Source organism: Monopterus albus, unplaced genomic scaffold, assembly GCF_001952655.1.
Source record: "Monopterus albus unplaced genomic scaffold, M_albus_1.0 scaffold176.1, whole genome shotgun sequence".
NCBI lineage: Eukaryota > Metazoa > Chordata > Actinopteri > Synbranchiformes > Synbranchidae > Monopterus > Monopterus albus.
Window position 1 is genome coordinate 34856 of NW_018128056.1, and position 23911 is coordinate 58766.

Here is a 23911-nt window from a genome sequence, read left to right on the forward strand (position 1 = left end):
ACCCCCAGTTTAACACTTGGGAGATTTTAATAATAACAGATATGCAAACAGATGTGAATATAGGTTAGTAGGAGTGGTATCCAGCAGCTCCCTCCCTTTCTCCGTCCATCAGGAAGTTTCAGTTGTCGGCTGAGACTTGTACGGACTCTGGCGGGCGGTTGGACTCTCGTCCAGGCGGCAGAGATGACTTGAGCGTCGGACCGCAGGATATTTTTCTTTTGCTCTCGCTTCAATATTTATCACAGTAGTGTCCAAAAAACAAAAAAAAATGCTCACATGGAAAGCTTTATTTAACACCAGCTCCGAGTTAGCGCTGAGCTGTGAGTGAAAATTGCCTGAGGAATCATGGCAAACGTCAAAGTTGCCATACGAGTCCGTCCTCTCAGCGCAAAGTAAGTTCTGTTAGCTAGCGTTTAATTTCCTCTCCTGACTAATATCGCGCTAATCAAACGTCTTATTAAATAGGCATAGAGCTAGTTTACTGCAGTTGCCTTCATTTCTCACTGCCACGGGCATTTCACTGCTGTTTGTTACTTGTGACGTGCAAACTATTGTGTTGCCTTTTGTGTCAACGTTGCCCGTTTATCTCTTCGATCGTATAATAGGAACTTTAAGCTAGCAGGCTAGCTAGCTAAAAACTTTGTGTGTCGGTTAAAAGTAGTAGGCGCGGTGAATAATGACAACTGTAGCTGTCAGTTCTGCCTGACTGAGCACACTCTGCTTAGGATGTGTAGAAACTACTTGACAGTAACATCTGTACGCAAAAACAACAACCTTAGGCTAATAGGGTTTGTAATTAGAAGTTAGAAATTACCATTGCTACCTTTTGTTTATGATAACTGTTTAAATAAACAATAATTATGTACAGGCAATGCTCTCAAGATACTCCAGATTTTACCCCTTTGACGTCCAGTTAAGCTTTGCACTAGATTGTAAGTTGGGAAAATCATTAAAGCAGCAGAACATTAATCAATCACATTATTGCATATTATATTAGGTCATCTGCTGCTTGCCTTGTTCTCACATGACAGAGTTTAGCTTTATTGGTCAAACAGAACAAGTGATTTGAAAATGTTACCTTAGGCTCTGGAGGATGGTTCTTAGAAATAGCTGTTAGTTGCAGCCCTTTCATATTCCACATTTACAGTGTTATGTATAGTATATTCTTTATCATAAATGTTGTTTACACTCCATGGCTGCAGCTTTCTATTAAGTGGAAAACTGTAGAGGTTTTGTGCATCATCATCATACTAGACATGTTTCTTCAGTCCAATGTTCTGTACCTTTGCAAACTATGGGATCTTGTGTCAAAATACTAAAAAGGGGGGTTAAAGTTGGGTTGAAGAGGTTAAAAAAAATCAAGGAAAATGAGAGAATCAAAAAGTTTCTCCTTATTTTTCAATGCTACGAAAACTGCAGGATGTAAAGTTGTTTGGCTTCACTGTAGCACCCCCATTACATTAACAGGCAAATTGCTGGATAACAGGTCCTTCGGGTCTAGAGATTTTGTACATACAGTACAAGTTCTATAGTGAACTCGTGCAGGATATTTAGCAGGGGTGCTTAATGTGCAAGCCACTAGAGAACCATAACAAGGCATTATTCAGGCTGTAAAGGGCTGGACAGCTCAATCAACCTTCCTGGTGTTTTGGATAACAAAAGGATTTCTTACACATCATGTTCACTGTCATGCAAATCTGTCCTTTTTGATTTCTGGTTCTCACAGTCTTACTGTCTTCTCTTTTTTTGTGTGAAGGATGCACTTCCTTACTAATATATTTGAATCAAGGATTGCTGTGTGACAGAGATAACATTAACACCACCCAGTTCAGCTACATTCCTCATTCGGCCCGGCATAGAGGTGTGATGTGCTTTGTTCTAGTTGGACAGTAGCATGCAAGCAGTCGCTCGTGCAAGAAAGAGACATGTCAACCCATTTTTGACATTGCTTATCATTGGTTTGTATGTAAACGTCTTTTGTGAAGTTGACTGTTTTCTACAATCAGTCTCCTCTGTTCCATGCTGGTTTGAATTTGAGATTAAAGATTGGTGGTTTGGGGTTATGTCACCACTCTGGGGTTGTGAAAATGAGTCCCATGTGGCAAAACACAGGGAGAGCTGACTATTAAAACAGCCTCCTCGGCTGCTCCTAACACACCACAGAGACCGAGCGTTTGCGCTACAGGCAGCATTCATCATCATTATCGCTCCTGGAGATCGAAATTCTTCATCTTCATTCTGTGATTGCCTCCAGTTTCACATGTGTTGCATCAGATGTGCTTGGTCCAGCTGCTGAAGCACATAGAGCGGAGCTGACCTTGTGTTACACGTGCAGGTCCGAGTTATACACACAGTTTTGTGCAAGGAGCCCAAGCTACGTCATCAGAGAAGTCTCTGGAGTGTGTGAGGGTCTGTTTACATTTGAATCTGAAGCTGGTCAGTGGAACTCACAACTGTGGTGATTTCACGGATGACATGCACACAAAGATTCATTGTTACAACTTTCATGTGATGACCTGCAATCAAGTGGAACTAGCCTGAATTTATACAGACACACTCAATTACATCAGCAACAGCGAAAAGGGGTTTTAAACAGCCTGTAGGGTGATAATACAGTATTTGAATGCAAAAATGCAGACATTTCCTGGATTTATGCAAGCATGTTTTATCTGAATTTTCTCTCTTCTCATCAGCATTTATCACATCTTTATCACTTCCTAATAAGGATGCTTAGAGTTGACAGAGCAGCCATTTCAGGCGTTCTCTTGTTGTCCACAGGGAGAATGCGGCTGGAGGAAGGCTAGCAGTTCAGGTGGAGGACAAGTTCGTGAGGATCCGAAATGTAAAGGTGAGTATTGTAGTGAGGAACTACCCCAGGTGCTGCACAGCTATATTGAGCCAGTCTTTGTATGTCTTTTGTTGTGTTTGACTGCTTGAATTGTGAGTCATGTGTAGAGCTGGATGTAAGGAGGAGGATTAGGGCCACTGTACAAAATTTAAGTTCTGACTTTGTTTCTCAGTCAGAACTTAAATTTTGTACAGTGGCCCTAATCCTCTTCTGTAAGGATTTTTACAGCCTATACTTATTTTGAACCCCCAAATCTACCTCCTACCCCAAGGTATTGTAAATAAAATACAATGTACAGTAGCACTGGTGGTATATTAAGAGGTTTAGCTGGGGATTCGTCTCCAGGCATAATTAATAACAGGCCTGTTTTCTAAACAAAAGGAGTTTTGTCTGACTTGTTGAGCTCCACTGCCTACCTAGTGCTGTTTCTGCAGTTCCAGTGTGGAACATGTTACACTTTGGTTTTCATTCATTTGAGTGTTTGCAGATACAATATATATATATATATATATTTAATGGTGTAGCTTATGGATGCTTATAGATGTCCTTGTGAAGCATCTTATCTCAAAGTGTCAATCTTTAGTGTTTACATGTAATGAAACCATACAAAAAGGATGAAAGAATTTCAGCTTTGAAACCAATTTCAAAACTCACATTTAGCTGCAACTCACTCACATGTGGGTTAAGTACTTATAGCACTGCCTCATTTGTTTACATTTGGACTTTTAAATGCAGATGTATAGAGAGCAGTTGGGTGGGGAATGAGACAGTCTGTTACAGATGATGTGACAGAGACAAACCACATATGGACTTTCTCTGCTATGGAAAAAGATCAAGACTCCAAGGCTGTTGTGGGTCTCATGGGAATATTTATTTATGGGAAGTGGGACAGTTTTGGAGGATCTGAGACTGAAAGGAAAAAAAAAGGGGGCATTTTCAAGGCTTGCAAACAGCTACTAGTGCAAAGCTGTGTAGACCCCTTAAACTAAATTACAAAGTGTTAAACAAGCTAAAGATAAAATGTTCTCCTTTATCAGTAGTCGGGGTTGTGCTGGACCTGGAGGTTTGCCTAGGGCTGGTGTTGTTCTCGGTTAATCACTCACACTGCAAGACTATTGTTCGATTTCATAGCTGAGTGGTTAAACATTCATTTTTTCAGACGAGGTAATTTCTGATTACAGGTTGACAGCCAAAGTTTAGTGTTGCCTAATGGTGCAGCCAATGAAAGAAATGATCGTTTGCATAGATGAGAGAGTGAGCTCATCATTTTGATAATTGATACATGGACACTGAAGTATAACTGTAGCTAGAAAAGCCTCTCCAAGCCCTCTGTTTGGTAGCAATCTTTCACTGAAATGTTCTTAAACAAGACATATAGCAAGACATACACTATTCAGTTTGAATAATAAGGTATATTTGCACATTTGAGAAGCTTTAATCAGCAAATATTTGCCATTTTAAATAACTTTCCATCAGTTAATTATTTGTTTAATCAATTAAGTAGTTTCAGCTCTAGAGATATACTAATGCCATCAGTATAAGAGAAATCTCTATCAATGATCGTTAGAGCCCCAGGTGCCACTTTCTCAACTGATGTTTCTCAAAACCAGACCAAGATTCAGTTGAGTAAAAATACGTATGTTTAAAATATGTTTTGCAACAACTACAAACACACAAAGTAAGGTTCAGGTGAAGTGGGTACACCTGAAGAGCTTTCCAAGCCTTAATCTCCAAAAAGATCCTGAAATCCACTGAACATCACTGATGGTTCAGATGCCATGATTCATAAGAAATGCTTAGATGCTGCTCTTTGCCAGAGTTGTGTCTGGACAGGTCCAAATGCGGCTGTTGTGTCTTTCCTCAGCTCCGGAGTCGCTCGCAGCAAGCAGAAAGCTGTTTTGTGTTGATGCACTGATGTGAATAAAGAACAGGAGGAGGAGGAGTGAGTGCATTGATAATGAATGGAAACAGCTTGTTTGCAATTCCACGCCATAGCAGTCACACAAACAAAACCTGTTGTACTGGGGTTTTAACACAGGGATATTTACTACACATCCTAGTTCTTTTCATTTCACTTCTTATATTGTTAAATACATGCACAAATTGCTCCTATATGGTGTGTGTGTCTGTACATTATTAGCTGTTAGTAAGCACTGTATTATCTATTGATTTGTGCTTGGTAAATAAAATAACAATATCGCTGAACTTGTGTGATGAGCATTTATTACTTAGGGTCAAGTGCATGAGTACATGCAAAAATTAAAAATGACATGTGCTTTTGTTTCTTCACAGCTGGATGAACGTACAGATGGTGCTATAGATTCCAGGGAGAAGCTTCTGGAGTTTTGTTTTGACTACTGCTACTGGTCGGTGGACCCTGCAGACCCCCACTATGCATCACAGGAGGAGGTAATGGGCTTTTTACTTGGTTTGCTCACTGAACTATTACATAGAGTACCATTTGCCAGTTAAGGGCTATGGGGCGTTGCCTAAATAATGGCTGAACAGGCCCCTCTACCTGTTTCAGCATTAGCGTTTACATCCAGTAGTCAGCCAGTCCCTGATTTTCTGTCATGTTGCTACTGTGGTTCAACAGTAATATGGTAGGATCTGGTTTGTGTATCATCACTGAAAGATTTTTGTTTTTATGCCATGTTAATATGCCTTATTTAGGTAGAGACCATGTGCGTGCCGATCCAGAGTTTGGCCACAAGTTGGCAATGGGCAAACACAGCCCAACAAACACAACAAAGAGCCCAGAGGAAACACTGTCCTTGTAGGCAAACCACAACAGGGTGTGTAGTTGTATGTTTTTACACAGATGGCCACTAAGGGGATATGATATCAGCTCCATCTGTTACCCAGAAGTCTCTCTGCCTGAGACACAGCATGGCTCGAGTCAGCTCGCCTTTCATTTCCCGACTGTGATTGGGTGATCAAATATCTTTGTGTTGCTTTGATTTGGGGGTGTTGCTGTGACCTGAGTGGGGATCCAGAGGAAGTGGAGGCTGAGTCTACTACAGGAAATCTCTCCAAAATCTATTCATATAGAGTTCTTTTTTTAGATAACGTCTCTGTTTTTATTTCCATCAAGTGAACATTATTCAGCCCAGTAACTGCAGTTGTTCCACTTTTTCTTTCCTTTGCCCACAGGGCTCCCTCCTCTGCCACTCCCTGTCTTTCTTCTTGTCAATGCTGCTCTGTTGTACGTATTTAAGAACGATGGGTCTGTGATGATGGCCTACACACTGAGGAGGGCAACGCAGCACTTCTTCCTATCTGCTTGTTGCCATCTTCCTGGCCCTGGCTTTGGCCTACTCTGTCCTCAGCATAATTGTGTCTAGTCACAGTGGCTTGGTTGCCACAAGACATTCCTCTGTTGACCTGGGGTGGGCAAAAGGGCGCTACTGGAGGACACAGCTGCTGCATTTAAATCTGACCTCTTTTCTAGCATGCGAATCAGAAGAATTGTCTCTTTTTAAGATGATCGCGTCAGTTGAAAATATTTGAATTAATCATTTCTCTGGTGGATTTGAACGCTGATATATAAAGCAAAAAACAGTGTTTGTGTTGCAGGACAGGAAGGCAGATTTAATGGAGCACAAAAATCAGAACAGGAAGTGGGATTTGGCTCTGAATTCTTCTTGCTCTCTAGTCCCCATGAGATGCAGACGAGGGGAAACTGGATCTTAACTCCTGCTTTTCCAGTCCAGTGCTATGCTACCACACCCAGCACCCCTCAGAGACTGGCCTCCCAGCCCCTGCCCACTCCTACTCTGCACTGTACACATCCATGCATCACTGATAGTTTACACCAGATGCTTGTGAGGCTTCTGTCTTCTGTGCAGCAGAGAGGGAAGACAGAAATGTGGTAACTCAGACTGCATGTTGGGGCGCAGATGTGGTTGCATTTTTGTCACTGAGGGTTCACAAGAAAAAGCTTGTCTTACAGTTTTTGAGATGTATCCTTGGGTATAACATGTTTCAAGATGAAGTATGAGAGCAGAGGAATGGGAAGGGCTCTGTCAGGTGAGGAGAGGTAGGATTTTGGAAGTCAACCATAAGCAATAATGGGAGCCACCTGTTAATGCAGGAGAGAGCTGGGACTCTTTGTTTGAAGGCTGCCTTGGTTTTGAACCTAGATATTGAGCTAATAAATGGCTTTTCCCACTCTTTTTTTTCTGTTCTGACAGAAACATGGGAATGGAAAGTGAAAGAGAAGCAGAGGAGAGAATATCAGGAGAAACTGATTGGAGAATGTGAATTCCTTGGGTAGAGGTGGAGGGGGTGCTGAGGACAGGAGGGGATCCACTGTTCCTCTGCATCCCCCAGCTCTCGCCTGCCAAACTCACAGCTGCCTCACAAAGTAATTTTTCAGTTAAATATCAGTGCTGAGTATTCGGTTCAGAGCACAATGCTGTTTTTTATGATCAAATGGAGTCAGCTTGCTGGGGTTTTTCCCTCTCCTCTCTTCCTCCTCCTACTACTCCTCTTCGTCAGTCTCTCTGTGCCTCTGTTGACGCTGTGTGTGATTTTTATTATGCTCTCAGCGTTTCTAGGTCTGTGTGTCAGTGGTGCTGCATTCTGGAGGAAGAATAGCTTCTCTGTGTATGGGAAGAATCCTCCACACACATGAGCATTTACTCACGTGGATGGAGCAAGAGGCAAAAGTCCAGCCCAGCTTGGTTTGAATTATATACAAACAGGACACCAGATAAAACCACATGGAGTCACCAAAGAAATATGAGATCAAGATTATAAGGATATAGGAAAAGCACCTGTGCTTTAGAAATAGACTTAGTCTGCTGCTTTCTGTTATTGAAGTTAGTGGATGAACATAATTGTTACAAGAGAGCAAGTGGTTAGACAGATGTGCATCACAAAATGTGTAGCTAGCTTCTTAAAAGCAGAGTGGAGCATGCACACTCATTATGTTTATGTTTACATGATGCATTTACACCGTGTTGTGGCCATAATTACTGTCTTTCATCACTACAGCAAACAAATAGACATTTTTCACAAACTTGGCAGGTTTAAGTGCACTTTATTTTAGCAGAGTATAAGGTTTGTCTCCTTTTGAATCATTGATAAGAAGCACTTTGAATTGTATTTGTTTCTTTTTATAACATTTCCATGTCATTCACATCTAATTGTGATCAAGCAGCAACCACCAAGGCTGAGAAATGAAGATTTTGTGGAAATGCCAAAACCTGGAGTTCCCTGAATGGCAACTTGAGGCTGCCTCCAAAAGGGAGTCAGTCCCCATAGACTCCCATGTTAAATTGCCCAGTTTACAGCAGAAATAAACATGTTTACATCCTGGTGCAAAAACGGTTTTGGTCTCTGTAGCTAATTTCCTTTTTCATGACAACTGTGGGAAAGAGATTTTTTATATAACTCACCTGTTTAAATTATATTGAGTCTAAAAGTTAAGCATAATTAAGGGCATGGCTGCTTTGAACGACAGGAAGGAGGCCGCTGTCCAACAAGCTCCACTCACACGCCACCTCTTTGCCCATTTTTGGATTAGCTGTAGCAGGCAGAGTAAAATGCTACCAAGATGGCAACGGCCAAACTTCTCCTTAGAAAACAAAAGTGTGATGTCATGGTGGGTTTGTCTATCTTTTATCTACAGCTAGTGGTTTTGCTATGCATGAACTGATGAATGAGCGGCATTAGTGTATGGATCGTGGCCATTTATTCTCCAGTAAAGAACCTATATTGTACCACTGTTCCTTACCACACAAGGCTCCCATCAGTCTGAATGCTGGAGAAATCATTTCAGGCCTGGAGTAAAGAGTGTTGCATGCAGTTCTACTCTACAGTGTTATGCTTCATCTCCTTCAACAAGGACCAGGGGAGGAGCAGCAAATACTCAAACCATCTCCAGATATGGTTTTATTTATTTAAGCTTCGCCTTTGCCCTAGTGTCAGTTGCAACAAGAATGTATGCTGAAAAGTGGACTGCACTGCCAGAGTACCCCTTGCCTTCAGGTTTTTCACTTCCCCGTCCTCTGTTCCTCTTTATCCCACTGTCATTCACTCCCACATGTAGGGAGGCCCGAGTAATAAAGAGCAGATTAACTCTTTAGCCTGCACATCTCTCTGTCCCTCCTCCCTCTCTTGTAGCCTTTTCAATCCTAATTTGACCTACAAATTCTGTCCAAGTGTGACAAATGAACATGGTTGAACTGTAGCCAAACAGCTACCTCTCTCTCTCTGTCGTCCCTGTCACCCCTCTACATATTTTTCCCTCTTTCACCGCTGATCCTCCAACTTTGATTCCTTGCAGGAAGTCAGGACAAGGATCTTCAGTGACAGAGACACCCCCCTGTGTCTAAACAAAGTATTCAGTTTTGTGCAGGGCCCAGCTGTTGTGTTTATATAACCTAGTTGGAAAGTGTAGTACTGGCTCAAGTGACCTCAGCCTACTCTGCAGCTGTCCAGTCCTGAACCGGGAGTTATGTTTTTTACTTGGTGGGAGAAATCATCTAATCATCTTGTGAAAATTCTTTTTCTTGCAGTCCTGCATCTTTGCTTTGCACCCAGTGACACCCACTCAGTGAATGTTTGTGGAGGGAAAATCCAGGTTCTGCTAGTTGTGTCAAAGCTGGCAAAAGCAATGAGAAGCTGAAGTTGTAAAATGTGGTGCAGTGCTTTGCTTTGCTTGGCTGGCCTTTTGCCATCACCCTTAACAACATCTTGCACACATTTACACACAAGCACATGTGCTCTACACATAAATACTTTTCCAGGGTTTAGTGTAGATCAGGCCAAATAAAATCAGACCAGCAAATGGCATTTTCCACAGTCAGGGATTACAGGACTGAACTCATCGCAGAGGCATTACACCATTACTTTTCACTCCTGTCAGCCTGTCTTTATTGTTCTTTCTCTTTACATTTGTCGCTATTTCTCACCCACTTCATTGCCTTCCTCCACCTTTTTCTGTGTTACTAGGCCACAAACCAGGATCTGTTTCTGGAATGACTTTTTCTCATGTTTCAAAACAAACACTAAATACAGTTATCGTGGTTCAGATCGCTGGCATGAAACCCAGCTGGTTCCTTGTTTTTCAGGAGACCTCATTTTCCTCCGAGAGGTCTGGTCCAACTTGAGACCCACATGACTTTTCAACTGTTCTTGCTGAGATCTGTTGCCAAAGCAGGGTTTTACAAGATAACATCTCTCACCAGTTAGATTGAAAGTGCTTGTTGTGGATGTCATGTAGCAGTAATAATTCAAAACTAAATAACCTGATTTCTCTTTCCTTTTCCTTACATTGCTTTCCTTACCAGATCAGAGTATTGTGTGGGCAGTTCTCTCAGTTAATGCATTTAATCATCCAGTCACACGGGGGTGTGACTGGATGATTAAATTTACAATATTGTAACAGTAGCCTGTGACCTACAGTCAAAGTGACGTTTTCTTGTTTTTTGTTGTTTTTTTTTAAACTTTTATATCACAGATAGTGAGGTAATGTTGAAGAGAATGGACAAACTGAGCAAAACAAACTCATCAGTTGGCTTTTATTTTATGAAACTGTATAGATGTCATGCATCCCAACCAAATCAGACCCTCCCTTTTTCTGCCTTCAGCCTTTTACAACCCTTTTTAGAAACTCGAAACCCTTGTTTTATTCTTCCTTCCTTTCTCTCTGGTTTGACTTCGTGAGTACAACCTGCATTTTCCTGCATAAGAATGACATCTTTTCCTCTTTCATTGTTGGATTGTTTGAACATTTCTTTTTCTCTCAGAGAGGGAAGCAAACTCTGAGGCTTTTGTTCTTGTTGTGGATGCTGCTTCCTCTCAGTCGCTTAACAAGGCAGACACACACACGCGTGGGCTGCATACACACAAGTGCAGCGCCTGCTGATGACAGCACCCTTCCTGTTAATGGAAGTCTATCTTCTGTGTGTTTTGAGGCGACCAGCCGGCCGGCACGCTTGCTGTGGCTCTCGCCTGGTCACTTTTTATCTCCAGGCTGTTTCTATTCCCACAGCGCAACCTACACTACCAGTCAAAATTTGGACACACTTTCTCATTGAATTAAAAGGGGGAAGTGTCCAAACATTTGACTTATAGTGTACTGCATCTCTTATCGCTTGCTTTAATGGAAATATACTGTATCATCTGGTGCTGTAAGGTACTGCAACTGTGAAAGCAGGTTGTGACAGAGGGCCATTGTGTTTGTTGAAACAGCCTGAGCACAATGGCACAGATTACTATACTGATTTTAATTTGGCATGGCAGTGACTGTCTTTTGTTGCATGTCTAGACAAACTTGTACACACAGTTTTAATTAATTCAAGGTAGATTTATAGGTTAATGTCTCTCTTAAAGTATTTTACAGCTTTTAAATGACGTAAACAGGCAAAACATAGTGAGAAAACAATAGAAAGAGTACAGAGTAGAGTCAGGTTCAAAGGAGGAGGGGAAGGTTGACGTAAAGACTTTGTTCTTTGGTCTAAGCCCGGAGGGGCCCTTAGCCCTGTTGTAGAGTGAATTTAAGAGGGTCAACTTTAACAAGAGCTGTATTGATTCTCTGTATTTGAGGGGAGAGAGTGTCTCTTTCTGTTGTTGAATAGTAGGATGAGGACAAGACAGGATGGCACTGCTTTTTCTCTTTATGTTTAGGCCTCCATTCAGCCTAAAAGAAGGGGGCAGCACTTGGGGGGTCTGGACTCCAGTGGTCTACACACTAACATTTGTAGCTATGATACATTTGATTGAGAAACAGTCACATAAGGTGTGCTCATTCTCAGTTTATTCCTTGACATATAATAAAATCTTGTATACATCTGACATACTGTACTTATCTAAGCAGGTTTTTGAAAAAGTTCTCATAGCACACATCTTTACTTTAATGCATAGAAATAATGATGGGTTAGATGTTTCTACCCCAGTGCCTATTGTGTGATTTATAAGTTCACCAAGTAAGACAACCCTTGTGACAGTAACTTTATTAGTTGGACATGTTGCCTGCACATGGTTGGCTAGGCTACAGAGTTATACTTGACAATGAGAAAAGGTATTTGTTTGGTTTTGAGCTGCAGCTGCCAGTTATTTTCTTAAATGATCGATCTGTATATGTTTTTTATGTTTCCGCTCCAGCAATAGTCGTGACCGGAGGCATTATGTTTTTGGTTTGCCCATCCGTCCCATTCTTGTGAACATGATACCCCAGGAACGCATTAAGGGAGTTTCTTCAAGTTTCCATTGTCCTTGGACTCAAGGATGAACTGATTTAGATTTTGGTGGTCATAGGTCAAAGGGCCTTTCAATGTGGAGTTTGCATGTTCTCCCTGTGCCTGCGTGGGTTCTCTCCTTCCTCCCACAGTCCAAAGATTGATTGGCGACTCTAAATTGCCTTAGGAGTGAGTGTGTGTGTTTGTGGTTGAATGTCTCCATCTGCCCTGCGACAGACTGGCGACCTGTCCGGTGTGGACCCTGTCTCTCACCCAGTGTCAGCTGGGGTTGGCTCCAGCCCCCCTGTGACCCTGTACAGTGGAAGGATGTTAAGTTCTTAATTATGCAAAATTGAAAAAAACAATAAATGAAAATTATGTTTACTATATTTTCTGACTTACAGTGCTGATAAACATTTCACAGAGGAAATCAGAATTTTGTATTATATTTTGAAAGTCTCCGTCCGAGTCTGGGGCGTTGGTTTTCTGGCTTTGCTTCAGCATGTGGTTAGATAAGATGCTGGTCTCTCTGTATGAGCTTCTCTCCACCCTGTCAGTGCTGAACATTCTGCTTCTCTCAGAGAAAACTCAAGGCTATTGTATTGAACGTTAACACAGATGGATTCACACAGTCCTGAGAACAACCAGATGACCAGGGAACCCATTCCAGGTGCTTTCACAAGACCTTTCAATCACATCCAACCTAAATCTACTCGAACAAGTTTTAAGCCTAGAGTTTACACAGGCATAGCTCCAGGTTCTCACTTCTCCTGACAGTGGTTGGTACTCAAACACTCGCACACGTGGGAAGAATATTAGATGTATTCTTGTGTTTGATCCTGGTAGCTCATGTCTCCTCTGCTTACTTACCCACCGGTCTCCGTGGTCCAGGCCAGGGGCCAGGGGCCAGAGGAGGAGACCTCCACACTGATCCCAGGGTATGTTATGATTCTGGTGGGAAAGCGCTGTGTCTCAGGTCTGGTCTGTATCAGGTTGCTGCCCTCCAGGATGTGTTGCCTTTGGACTGATCTTTTAGTTTGCTGATGAGGCAACGGTTTCTTTTTGCTTATCAGTAATGAACAAAGGAAAAATAACAGTAGAAAGGGCTGATCATTTGTCCATTTGCCCTGCCTCTAACCAGCAACACATATGCGCACACACACCCACACAAAAGTGTAATCAGCTGACCTATAATACATGATATTTTGTGGTAAACACCCACCATGTCTTAGATAAAAGTTTTATATAATCAATGCTATCGTCTTAATAACTTCATTTAAGTGACAATAAACGTGAAGCTGTACGACACATTCCATTGCAAAACACCACTTTGTAAAACTTGTTTGTTGGAGATGAAAGATTATGTGACAATGGGTTGGTAGCACTGAATGAGCACTGCTCACTGTCATGGGCTGCTTGTCATGCATTGTGATGGAGATGGTTATTGTAAAATAATGAACCTGGTGTGTCCAGTTTATACTGGCTTGAATCAAAACAAGGAGCCACGACTTGGCCTCCTGCTGATGATCTCTAGGCTCTGAGAGCACTCAGATGCACTTTTTGTGAGAGAAGGAAAACAAGAGGCCTCAGCTGATTGTTTTGAGTGGGACTCTTGTTGATCCCCGTCTTGCCACCGTGCTTTTACACAAGGGTTATTTTCCTGACTCAGATGCTCTTTACACTCACATTTATTTTTCTCACGTACACGTTCTGCCAAGTTGTTTACCGAGAGTATTGTCTGACCTCCCTGCTCCTTAGCCAAACACAAACATTCCCCCCCCCACTGGCCTGCCGCCACTGCACTGTGATCATGAAACCTTGGTGTAAATCTACACTAAAAACACAATGCAGTTAAGACCAAGGACATTGACTTTCACTGTAAATATCTCATCAACCCACAAGAGCATCTACTTTTTAAAGTCTCAGATAATTTTGTAGGCACCCTCAGTTTTACTTAAACGATATCAGTTATTTAACGTGTCAGCCCTCTGCTTAATCATCTACTCGCATTCTGAAAAAATTGGGAGGAAAATCAAAGTGATGGACTCCACCTAGTTAGTTATCTCTTAGTTGGTCTTTGTGTATTTGTGATTGAGTGTGTGTTGATCCCCTCAGGTGTTCCAGGACCTGGGCATGTTGGTGCTGTCCGGATCTTCTGAGGGCTACAATGTGTGTGTGTTTGCTTATGGGCAAACGGGATCTGGAAAGACGTACACCATGATGGGGACACCGGTGAGGAGAAGGGGTGGGGGTGGGGACTGGCATCACTGCCTGGCATTTGATACATTCATCGAGCATCGCCTGATCTCACCAGACACATAGGAGGCAATGCAACTATTAGCTGCATGTCAGATTAATGCAGCTTTGTCGTCATTCTCTGTTTTGTTTATGTTTTACTTTGTCAGGACAACATTGGTTTGACCCCTAGAATCTGTCAGGTAAGATAGTCGATTAACTTCCTGCTGGTGGCAACATATATGAAATCAGCACATTGATTATTCAGCTGCTTAAGTATATGGTGATAAAGCGTGAAATAAATTTCATTTCTTTTTTTTCATTACAGGGGCTCTTTAGGTCTGAAGACGCTTTTCCTGATGGGCAAAGTTCAAGCAGAGTCGAGATCAGGTACTTGTGTGATTGCAGGAGTATTTATGGAACTGTTATGCTGCAATACAGTGCAAGTTTGGATTTTCTTTTCATTGTTGGAGTTCCCCAATAATCTTATTTTAACTTGATAGAAGCAAGCAGAAATGTTACATTTGACATCAGACAACTTGAGCACCTATGTGTGATGGTGTGTGTAAAATGGACGTGAAATGATCCGGTCCTGACATGATACAGAGTGTTTCATAGCAGAATGTTGTCTTATCGTCTGGCCCCACAGCTTCCTGGAGATATATAATGAACGTGTAAGAGACCTGCTGAGAGGAGGAGAGCAGAAGAAGAAAACCTCATTAAAAGTCAGAGAACACCCTGAGAAAGGACCCTACGTACAAGGCGAGTCTTTGGGGAAGCAGTATTTGTGCTTGGTAAAGCAGTAGATAGCCGAGACACAGCTCCTAGAGCTAAACTTTGCACATGGCAAAAAAAAAGCTGTGGTGTTAAAGATGTAAAACATATACAAGAAGACATGCACATATACCCCTACACATGCACTAGACTTAGAGGGCTAAGGGCCTGAAAACCTAATCTAAAAACACAGCAATTAAAACACATTAATTATATATATATAATTATAATTAAATTCAGTATTCAAACATGACACTACAGCTCTCAGTATTCAAACATGACCCTACAGCTCCAGGTTCAATTGCACAAAATGTTGAGATTAAAAATTAACATATCATTTCCTCTTTTTGCCAATTTCCCTTTGTTTAGTGATTAAGACTTAAAGCTACAATATGTATCTTAAGGTAGCACCAGCATGAAACTCCAGATCAGTCCACTCTGCTCCGCCCAGCGCTCCCTCTCACTGCTCCACTCTGCTTCACCATGATCTGCTACGCTCCACCATGCTCTGTCCAGCTCTTCAGATATTTGTTGTTATGAAATTACCACAGCTGCCAGGGCTGGTCAATGAGTCTGGGTCACAGGAGGCTTCGACAGCACCTCTCCACATTAAGACATGTTTTGGAGCATAGTTCTACAACAAAAATATTTGAAAACAAAGTTGCATGTTGTAGCTTTAAATAGAGGTCTTATTACCCCAATATCATCCTGCAGCAGCCTTATATCCCAGGCATACAGTTGGACTTGGCATTTATATTTTGTGCTTTGGGCTCTAAGAAGTGTCCAATGACATTTGTACAGATACTCAGTGGTGGATCATATAGTAAAAGAATCTGTCTACAACACTTGGTATTAAGAGAGGGAGGATGAGAGTGAATACCAAGTTAAATGTTATGTCTCTGCATGTTATACACACTCACACACTGCAGCATTTTGAGTGCTCCTTCTGTCTTGTAGAGTATGTTTAGTTTAAAAGCCACTGTAGTATATGATCAGTGGTGGAATATTTGTTTTCACTGGGTCCAGAATTGCCACCCTGGTTCTGATCTAGGCTCGTCTTTTAGCATGTCGTACATCCTCTCTTTCTCCCTCCATCTCCTCATCCTGTTTCTTTCTCTCCCTCTCCTCCCCCCCCCCCCCTCTGCGTTTAAAGCCCCACATCCACTCTTTGTCTGTATCTGGAGAAATCCCAGCTGACGAGAAGAAGTGAAGTCATTTCCTTGTGGTTCCAAGGAGAATATTTTATGATAGAAACAGAAGCAGAGCACATTTAATACTTTGTGTTTTTACTATTTCTCCATAAACATCTGACCATCTTTACTCTCACTCTTGTGTTTTATAATAGTTCATATATTTGTATTAACTGGCTAAAATGACAGCAAGAAATCAGCATCCACATGTTTTATCAAGAGGCTCTGACAGCCTCTTAGGTTGATGTGATTCATGCCTGGAAGTAGAGCATTCTTATAGTTTTAAATTTCTTACTGAATGCTATGGGAAAATATTACAAATATAATTTGAACAAGTATTTATGAGTTATATAGGTAGAGTATTTCCTGTTGGCTGGCAATTTAACTTTTGTGCATGAATGTCATCTTTAATTGTCAGTCTGTTATACTATGATTTTCCAAATCTCTCAACAAAATGTTTACAAAAAGTGTTAAATTGTGTCTTTTATTAGTTTTACTCAGTTTACCAGTGTAGCTTTATTCATGTGGCAACCTTATATAAGTATTGCACTTCGTTTCACACAGAGATTTTCATGACGTATCTGCGGATTTAGGACAAATAATAAAATGTAACACTGGTTTTATTTGCGCACTTTGCTGAGCATTTTGTTTCTTTGTTCCTTTCTAATCAGACCTGTCTCAGCATGTGGTCTCAGACTGCAAGCAGGCCATGAGCCTTTTAGAGCAGGCCCTTGCCAACCGCATGACAGCGGCAACCCACAACCACGATGCCAGCAGCAGATCCCACGCCATCTTCACCATCCAGTACACACAGGTCATTATCTCCCTCAGCCCTTTAATCACAGCTTACAATCATACTCATTTGCTAATGGTCCTCTTCTGTTTTTTCTAATGTGCACTTAATGTTGTTAGCATCTATTTTCATGAAAGTAACTTAGAATTAATAGGTTTCAGTCTGATTACTTTGTCTTTTCTCCATAGGCAAACCTGGAAAATAACCTTCCTTCAGAAACCGTCAGCAAGATTAACCTGGTGGACTTGGCTGGGAGGTGAAACTGTGTTTCTTCCTTTTGTTGTGTATCTTTGTCAACATCTTCTAAGTCAGACACTTAAAAGTTGTTGACTTTGTTAAAGACTTGACAAAACTGCCCCCTAGTGGAGGTTTTCAAATCCTCCGTTTAACGTTGTCTTCAGTGCACTATCTACATCTTTTAATCTTGTCATGACAGGAACCCTATGTTGTGTTTATGCTGTGTCCAACAGTGAGAGAGCAGATCCCAACTACTGCAGGGATAGACTGACAGAGGGCTCCAACATCAACAAGTCTCTGGTCACTTTGGGCATCGTCATTTCTGCTCTTGGTAGATGAAGATACTGTTTTTACATGGTTTTTATTTGGAATTAAATCTAGCACGAACCTCTGTTTTTCTTTCTGTATTTATCCATGTTCCATGTTTCTCTTTGTCCATTTTACTTTCTCTGCACATCCCTCACTCTTTGGGCCCTTTTCTTTTCCTGCCTCCCCAGCCCAGAACTCCCAGATGTCCAGCAGCTGCCAAAGTATAAACAGCATGGCTTCAGAGGGCGATGGTAGCATGATGGGTAGCCACAGCAGCTCGCTGTCTGGAGGAGGAGGAGGAGGAGGAGGGAGGAGGCACTGCTTCATTCCCTACAGAGACTCGGTCCTAACTTGGCTGCTGAAAGACAGCCTGGGTGGCAACTCCAAGACTGTTATGATTGCAAGTAAGTGTCTCAGTTGTTGTTATTACTGTTAAATGACTGAGGTGTTGATTTTGTGCATTTTGTTTTGCTAACTAGAAATTGCATATGCAAATATAAGCTTTAGCTCCAAGTTTAGATCTGGCTGTTGAACGGTGTTGCATTTTTAGGCTGTTTTGTATACATATTAAACCCTGAAAGTAAATGTGAACAGTGAAAATAATGGATATTGTGGAGACAAATGTCATTTCTGTAGTTTTAATGGCAACCAACACTCAAGTCTGATGCTCCGAGTCTTTTTTCTGAATGTTTAGTGAGAATACCTACTTTGTCTTAAGCCACTGGTTTGATCTCACAGTTAGCCTATTTATTTCTTGTAATGTGAGTGCTATTTGTGTGTCCTGTGTGTTTTGCAGCGGTCTCACCTTTTGCTAACAGTTACAACGAGACTCTTAGCACGCTCCGCTACGCTGCCCATGCCAGAAATATTGTCAACAAGCCTCGGGTTAATGAGGTCAGTGGCTGTAGAGCATCTGGTGCCAAAATGTAATGTCTGAGCAAAATGTTGTTACTCAGTTAATGTGTTTGCTTTGATTCCTGTGCAGGATGCCAATGTTCGGCTGATCAGGGAACTGAGGGAAGAGATTGACAGACTGAAGAGCATGCTGCTCAGCTTTGAGATGGTAGAGTGACCTTTCATCGTTAGACCATAGTGCTAATTCTCCCACAGTTACACCCTGCTAGGTTTACCATAAAAAGCCCTCTTAATGCTGTAAGGTTTTGAATAAGAGATTTTCACATTACAAGTTTTGTGTCTTTGTGACATTTTAATCCCCTGGGTAGAAAAGACTGGAATATGTATTACATTTTCCATTTTCCCTTTGCACAGTATGTTGACTTCCTTTTTTTAATTTATTTTTTTACCATTTTGACTGACAGCAACGTAATCCCAGTCCATCCCTGAGTGATGAGAGAGATGGAAATCTTCCTGACATTGTGCTACAGAATGAACTAAAGGTAACACAAGGTCGACACACATAGTTAAATTTGCGTGATAGATACAGTAGCCCTTGATGCATCAAGCCAGTGTTTTCAGCTGAATGTTTTTCCGAAGTTTGATGTGAACTTTACAAAAACGAAATGTCAGCTTTTGACAAGCAGAATCATCATTATGATTAAAATCACAACTCTTGTCAAACTCGAGTTTAGATCGTAAGACTTTGGATAAGATGCAAAGTTTGAAATGTGATGTGTAGTTTTATACAAAGGTTGTATAAAGATTTTACAGACATTTGTGGTGTCTGGTCAGTCACTTTGGGTTTTCTCTTCCCCAGTTTTTGAGATATCTGCACCTGGGATTTTTGCTTATTTTTTCCAGATGCTTTATTAGCACCTTTTTTTTTTTTACCTTACATAAATGATGAGTTTCCTGAAAGACACAAAGCTAATGTGATGGTTTCCTTTTTCTTTGCTTTAAGTGAATTGTGCATCACACGTTATTTTACATTCAGTGTTGGTGACAGAAGTCCCAGTGCTGTATGTCTGAAAAGCAAATAAACCTCAATATTGTGTTGTTTGAATAGGATAGTGACTGTTGAAGCAAATCTCAAAGAGCATACAGCATATTTTGAGACATTGCCTAGTTGGACAGTTGTCCTGTGGGTTATTTTTGGTTAAACATTAGAGTGAATTAAACCAAAACTGGAATATTTAATTGGAGCAGCACCATTATCTCTCTGACAACAGATATTCACACCCCTGGTATTCCCCCGCCATTCTGGTTTTACTGTCTTCTCTTTATGACCTTTCTTCATTGTCTTCATCCACATGTCCTCCTCAGGTGGAACAATTGACGAAGGACTGGTCGGAAAGCTGGAGAGACAAGAAGGAGCAGCTGGGGCACTACAGTGTGGACATCAACAGAGACCGGGCCGGCTTCTTCATCAACTCACCCCAGCCACACCTGGTTACCCTCGACAGAGATGTTCTCAGCACCGGAATCGCCTTCTATCACCTCAGAGTATGATGATAGGAAGCCAATGACATATACTGTGTCCATGTATACACTGTGTTGGTGATGGATTAGGTGTACTTACTGGTCCCATTTAGTGAGGTCTTTTCTTTGTGTCAAGTGTTACTTTTAGTGTTAAATATCTGAATACTGTACATGCTGTGTTGGGTATTAGAATTACAGGTAAAAGTGCTGGAGTTTATATTAATATTGATTGTGTTGGTTGTATGAGATGGGGTACTTTCATTCGGTTTCTTATCCACAGAGACTCACATCACTTATTTCCATACATGCTGTTACTCTACAAATTCACATTAGCATGAATAACATTGTGCACCATCCCACAAACTGATATTTTCTGCATTCGCTCCACTTTTCCAAACTCTCAAGTTACTGTTTTTGTCAGCAGTCTTGACTGAAACTATCTTTTCTTTACTAGATTCTTTCCCCTCCTCTTTCTACTATTTCACTCTGTTCTGTTAGAAAAGCCCTTGAGAAAAGGTGCATTTCTACTGTCTTTTCTATTCACTCTACCCTCCAACAGTCCTGTCGATTTCCCATCTCTGTGTGTGAATGTCTTCTGCAATGCATAAAGCTCAGTTCATTAAGACACTCTTAGTTCTGAGGCTAAGACTCAGGGGAGCTTAAGCTGTCCTGAATGACAATGACAAGCATACCCCTAGGCCTGGCAATTACACTGTTTCCTGCTCACGAAGAGCTGAGGCCACCTGGGAGCACATGTGGTCCTGACACTGTATGAAAGCCTTTAATCCCATTAAATAAGACTTCAGAGTAAACAACTACAATTTTTTTTGTCATCTAAGGAGAAGATTAGAATTTAAAGGACAATAGTTCGCCAAAGAAATAGTGTATAAAATTCTTATATGTGTTATTGTTTTGGTTTTGAGCATCATCTAGTTAATGAGCAGAATACATATGCTTTGTTTTGATGTTATTGTTTACAAGGATTGAGACTCTACGGTATGTGTGTTTTATTTATCTATTATTTTCCTTTTTTTTTTTTTTTTTTTTTGTTTGGTGTCTGTATTGTTTAAATTAGGATCAGTTTGATGAGCCACAAATAGGTATTACTTCTTCATTCGCTCTTCATGTTCCCTCATCCAGCAGCAAATATTCCTTTTCAAACTGGGTAGTAATTTTTTTTCCCCTCAGCTTTTGTACATAACAAGAGTGGGAATCCTCACAGGGTTTTATTATTGCAGAGTAAAGATATTTTACAATAAACTGACAGCTGTAGAAAGTACCTGCAACAAAACCTTGGAACCAGTTCTCTGCGTAATGTATCAAGCACAAGTACACATTGCACTGTAATCATTAAATGAGTGTGCGTAGTAAAACAGTGCATGTCCTAACATGGACTGTTAGCTTTCTTAAATGCCGTACTGAGTGCTAAATATTTCCAGCAGTAGATCAACACAGCCTTCTAAATCAATATGTGAGATTCTGTTTCTGCTTTCTGTTTTTAGTTCTCCAGGGCAGTGCTAGCTGTGCGATTGAAAATCATGGAGGTGTGGTAACGCTCAGGCCGCTGCCGGGCTGCATCTGCCTGCTCAATGACAGAGAGGTCACTGAGCCCTGCAGGCTGGCTCAAGGTCGGCTCATGACCTCAGTGAAACAGTTTGCTCTGTTTTGTTACCAAAATGCTGCACAAATAGGATATTTTGTAGTGAAGTGAACAGTAAATGGATAAATGCTAGGCTGTTTTTGTTTCTGCTGAAAGCTTGAATGGATTGGCATATATTCAGCTTGTATGACATTTGACTTCATTAAATATTCATTCATTTTGATGTTCTGAGACAATTATTGTGACTTTCAGGTGTTTTATAGCTTATCTTAGGTATTACAATACTTGTGAAACAGTAGTAGAGAAGGTTATAATCCATGAAATTTCAGTTGTGGTCAAATTAATAACCTACTTCTGGGCAAGGAAAGTTTATTTATATAGCACATTTTCATACACAAATACAGTTAACACAATGCACACAAATAGATAAATCGTTAAAATGCACATATAGATAAAACATTAGGATGAAAACTATTAAAACATTAAAAACAACAATTACATGACAGCACAAATTAGCAACAATCATGTGTTCTCATTATACTTTGTTCCCCTTTACTTCAGTCTTCCCAAGACTGACCTCAGAGTAATTTACACCAGAGGTGGGCATACTTTCTTCTGGAAAATCTGAAACACCGGTGTCTATACAGTCAGCTATAACAAACTTGGTGCAATAGGATGAACACAGCTTGTGATGAAGGATATGTCTCTTTGTCTCCAGGGATGGTGATCACCTTGGGAGGACTGCATAAATTCCGCTTTAACCATCCAGCAGAGGCAGCTGCCCTCCGGGAACGCAGACGGGTAAGTGCTGCTCAGTTGAAAATAAGCACCATGCAGCTGGTTAATTTGACAATCATTAGTTTCTGATCACGTTTTTTATTTGTTCTCAGAATACTGATGGTGGTAATAAAAAGTTTATCTTTAATTTTCTCAGACCAGTGAAGGCAGCATGACCTGTACCTACATTGACCTTTGCCCCTTGAACCCTGATCGCAGGTAAATACTGCTTCCAAAAAGAAACAACCCAGTCTATTTTTATTGGGGGGGGCAATATTCATTGCTCTGGTGTGCAGAGAGATTTTCTGCCGACTTGTTGCATACATATTTGATAAGAGATGCAAGTGTCATACCAGTGTTCATGCTGTAGAATTAGGCCAGTGGTTCATACATGCTTTTTCCAGTTGGTGGATATGGCATACATTTCTGTTAACCCCCACCCTTGTGAACACTCCTAGCTGTTTACAGCACAGGATCAACCGTTGCTTAGTTACTGCTGAGACGCTGAACTGAAAACCAAACCAACGACAATAGCTTTTACCTACCACTCTTTCACCAAACTACAGAATTTTAGACATTAAATAGAAGGTAAAATGACTGCTTTACTTTATTCCCTCTTATTTCATCAGTTTCTCAGTCTGTGATTTGTCTTGGATTCGTGTGCCTGTTAACAGTATTGAAGAAGCAGAGCTCCAAGGACAGCCGAGTGCCTGTCTCTCCCCCAGTGAGGAGCCTACTATTAGACAGCGTGTAGAGGAGCAGCAGCGCTACGTGGAGAGTTTGCGAGAGGAGATCCAGGCTGCACAAAGGCGGGCTGAGAGGGAGCTGGAGAGGGAGCAGGCCCACCTTCGACAGCAGCACAACGAGAGTAAGGACTCTACGCCCACTTTAGAAGAGCCTTATTGCTGTTCAAGTAGATACCCATCAACTTTCAAAATCCAGTAAAAATTTCTAAATAGAGACCGCTAGTTCTAATGTGTAATTAAAAATGTCTCTTCTTTAAATCAGTCCAGCAGTGGATTTTGCAGGAGAAACGGTGCCTGACAGTTCTAGAGCAGAGAGTCACCCAAGAGTGTGGAGTTCAAACAGATTTTATACCTGCAAACCGTCTGGAGCGACTGACAGTTCAGTCGTCTGAGGATCATGACTCTCTTAAAGTGGATTGTCCCTCCCAGGTGGTAAGGGCCAGGAAGAAGGTGGTGCAGGAGGAGCTATTGAAGCATCATGCCCTTTGTTGTACTGAAAGCCGCATCCGTCGGAAAAGGCTACACTACCAACTGGAGAGAATAGGCCGCAAGCAGCATCTGTTGGAAGCTGAAAAGGAGTTAAAGCGGCTGGAAAAGGAGCTGCCTCCAGGACCAGACAGCACTGATTCTCCTGAGCTGGGGTCCTCCTTGAAGCACAGAGGACAGCCACCTGTTTTTCGAAGACACTCGTTTTCAGCAGATATTCTGTCACGACTCTACCCGCAGCACACCTCTATCTTCAGGTGAGTAAAATGTAAAGCCTGTTGAGTTAGTTGCATGGGAGGGCAGGAAGCAGACTTCTTTGCTTAACAAATAGAGATGAATGCAGTACAGAATT

General features: G+C 41.4%; 1 protein-coding gene across 1 annotated transcript in view; it reads left to right on the forward strand.

Annotated features, from left to right (window-relative positions):
- stard9 (StAR-related lipid transfer (START) domain containing 9) overlaps positions 1 to 23911 on the forward strand; it is a 36764-nt gene continuing 12853 nt past the window's right edge. Inside the window, exons 1-21 of the mRNA XM_020616643.1 lie at positions 1 to 392; positions 2779 to 2848; positions 5141 to 5257; positions 14152 to 14268; positions 14442 to 14474; positions 14600 to 14661; positions 14921 to 15033; positions 16907 to 17049; positions 17217 to 17284; positions 17499 to 17596; positions 17763 to 17978; positions 18371 to 18468; positions 18560 to 18637; positions 18894 to 18971; positions 19795 to 19974; positions 21026 to 21050; positions 21453 to 21578; positions 22269 to 22351; positions 22485 to 22546; positions 23002 to 23195; positions 23336 to 23816. Of these exons, the coding sequence (XP_020472299.1) occupies positions 346 to 392; positions 2779 to 2848; positions 5141 to 5257; positions 14152 to 14268; positions 14442 to 14474; positions 14600 to 14661; positions 14921 to 15033; positions 16907 to 17049; positions 17217 to 17284; positions 17499 to 17596; positions 17763 to 17978; positions 18371 to 18468; positions 18560 to 18637; positions 18894 to 18971; positions 19795 to 19974; positions 21026 to 21050; positions 21453 to 21578; positions 22269 to 22351; positions 22485 to 22546; positions 23002 to 23195; positions 23336 to 23816 (2489 nt within the window). The 5' untranslated portion in view covers positions 1 to 345. The remainder of the gene's footprint in view (positions 393 to 2778; positions 2849 to 5140; positions 5258 to 14151; positions 14269 to 14441; positions 14475 to 14599; positions 14662 to 14920; positions 15034 to 16906; positions 17050 to 17216; positions 17285 to 17498; positions 17597 to 17762; positions 17979 to 18370; positions 18469 to 18559; positions 18638 to 18893; positions 18972 to 19794; positions 19975 to 21025; positions 21051 to 21452; positions 21579 to 22268; positions 22352 to 22484; positions 22547 to 23001; positions 23196 to 23335; positions 23817 to 23911) is intronic.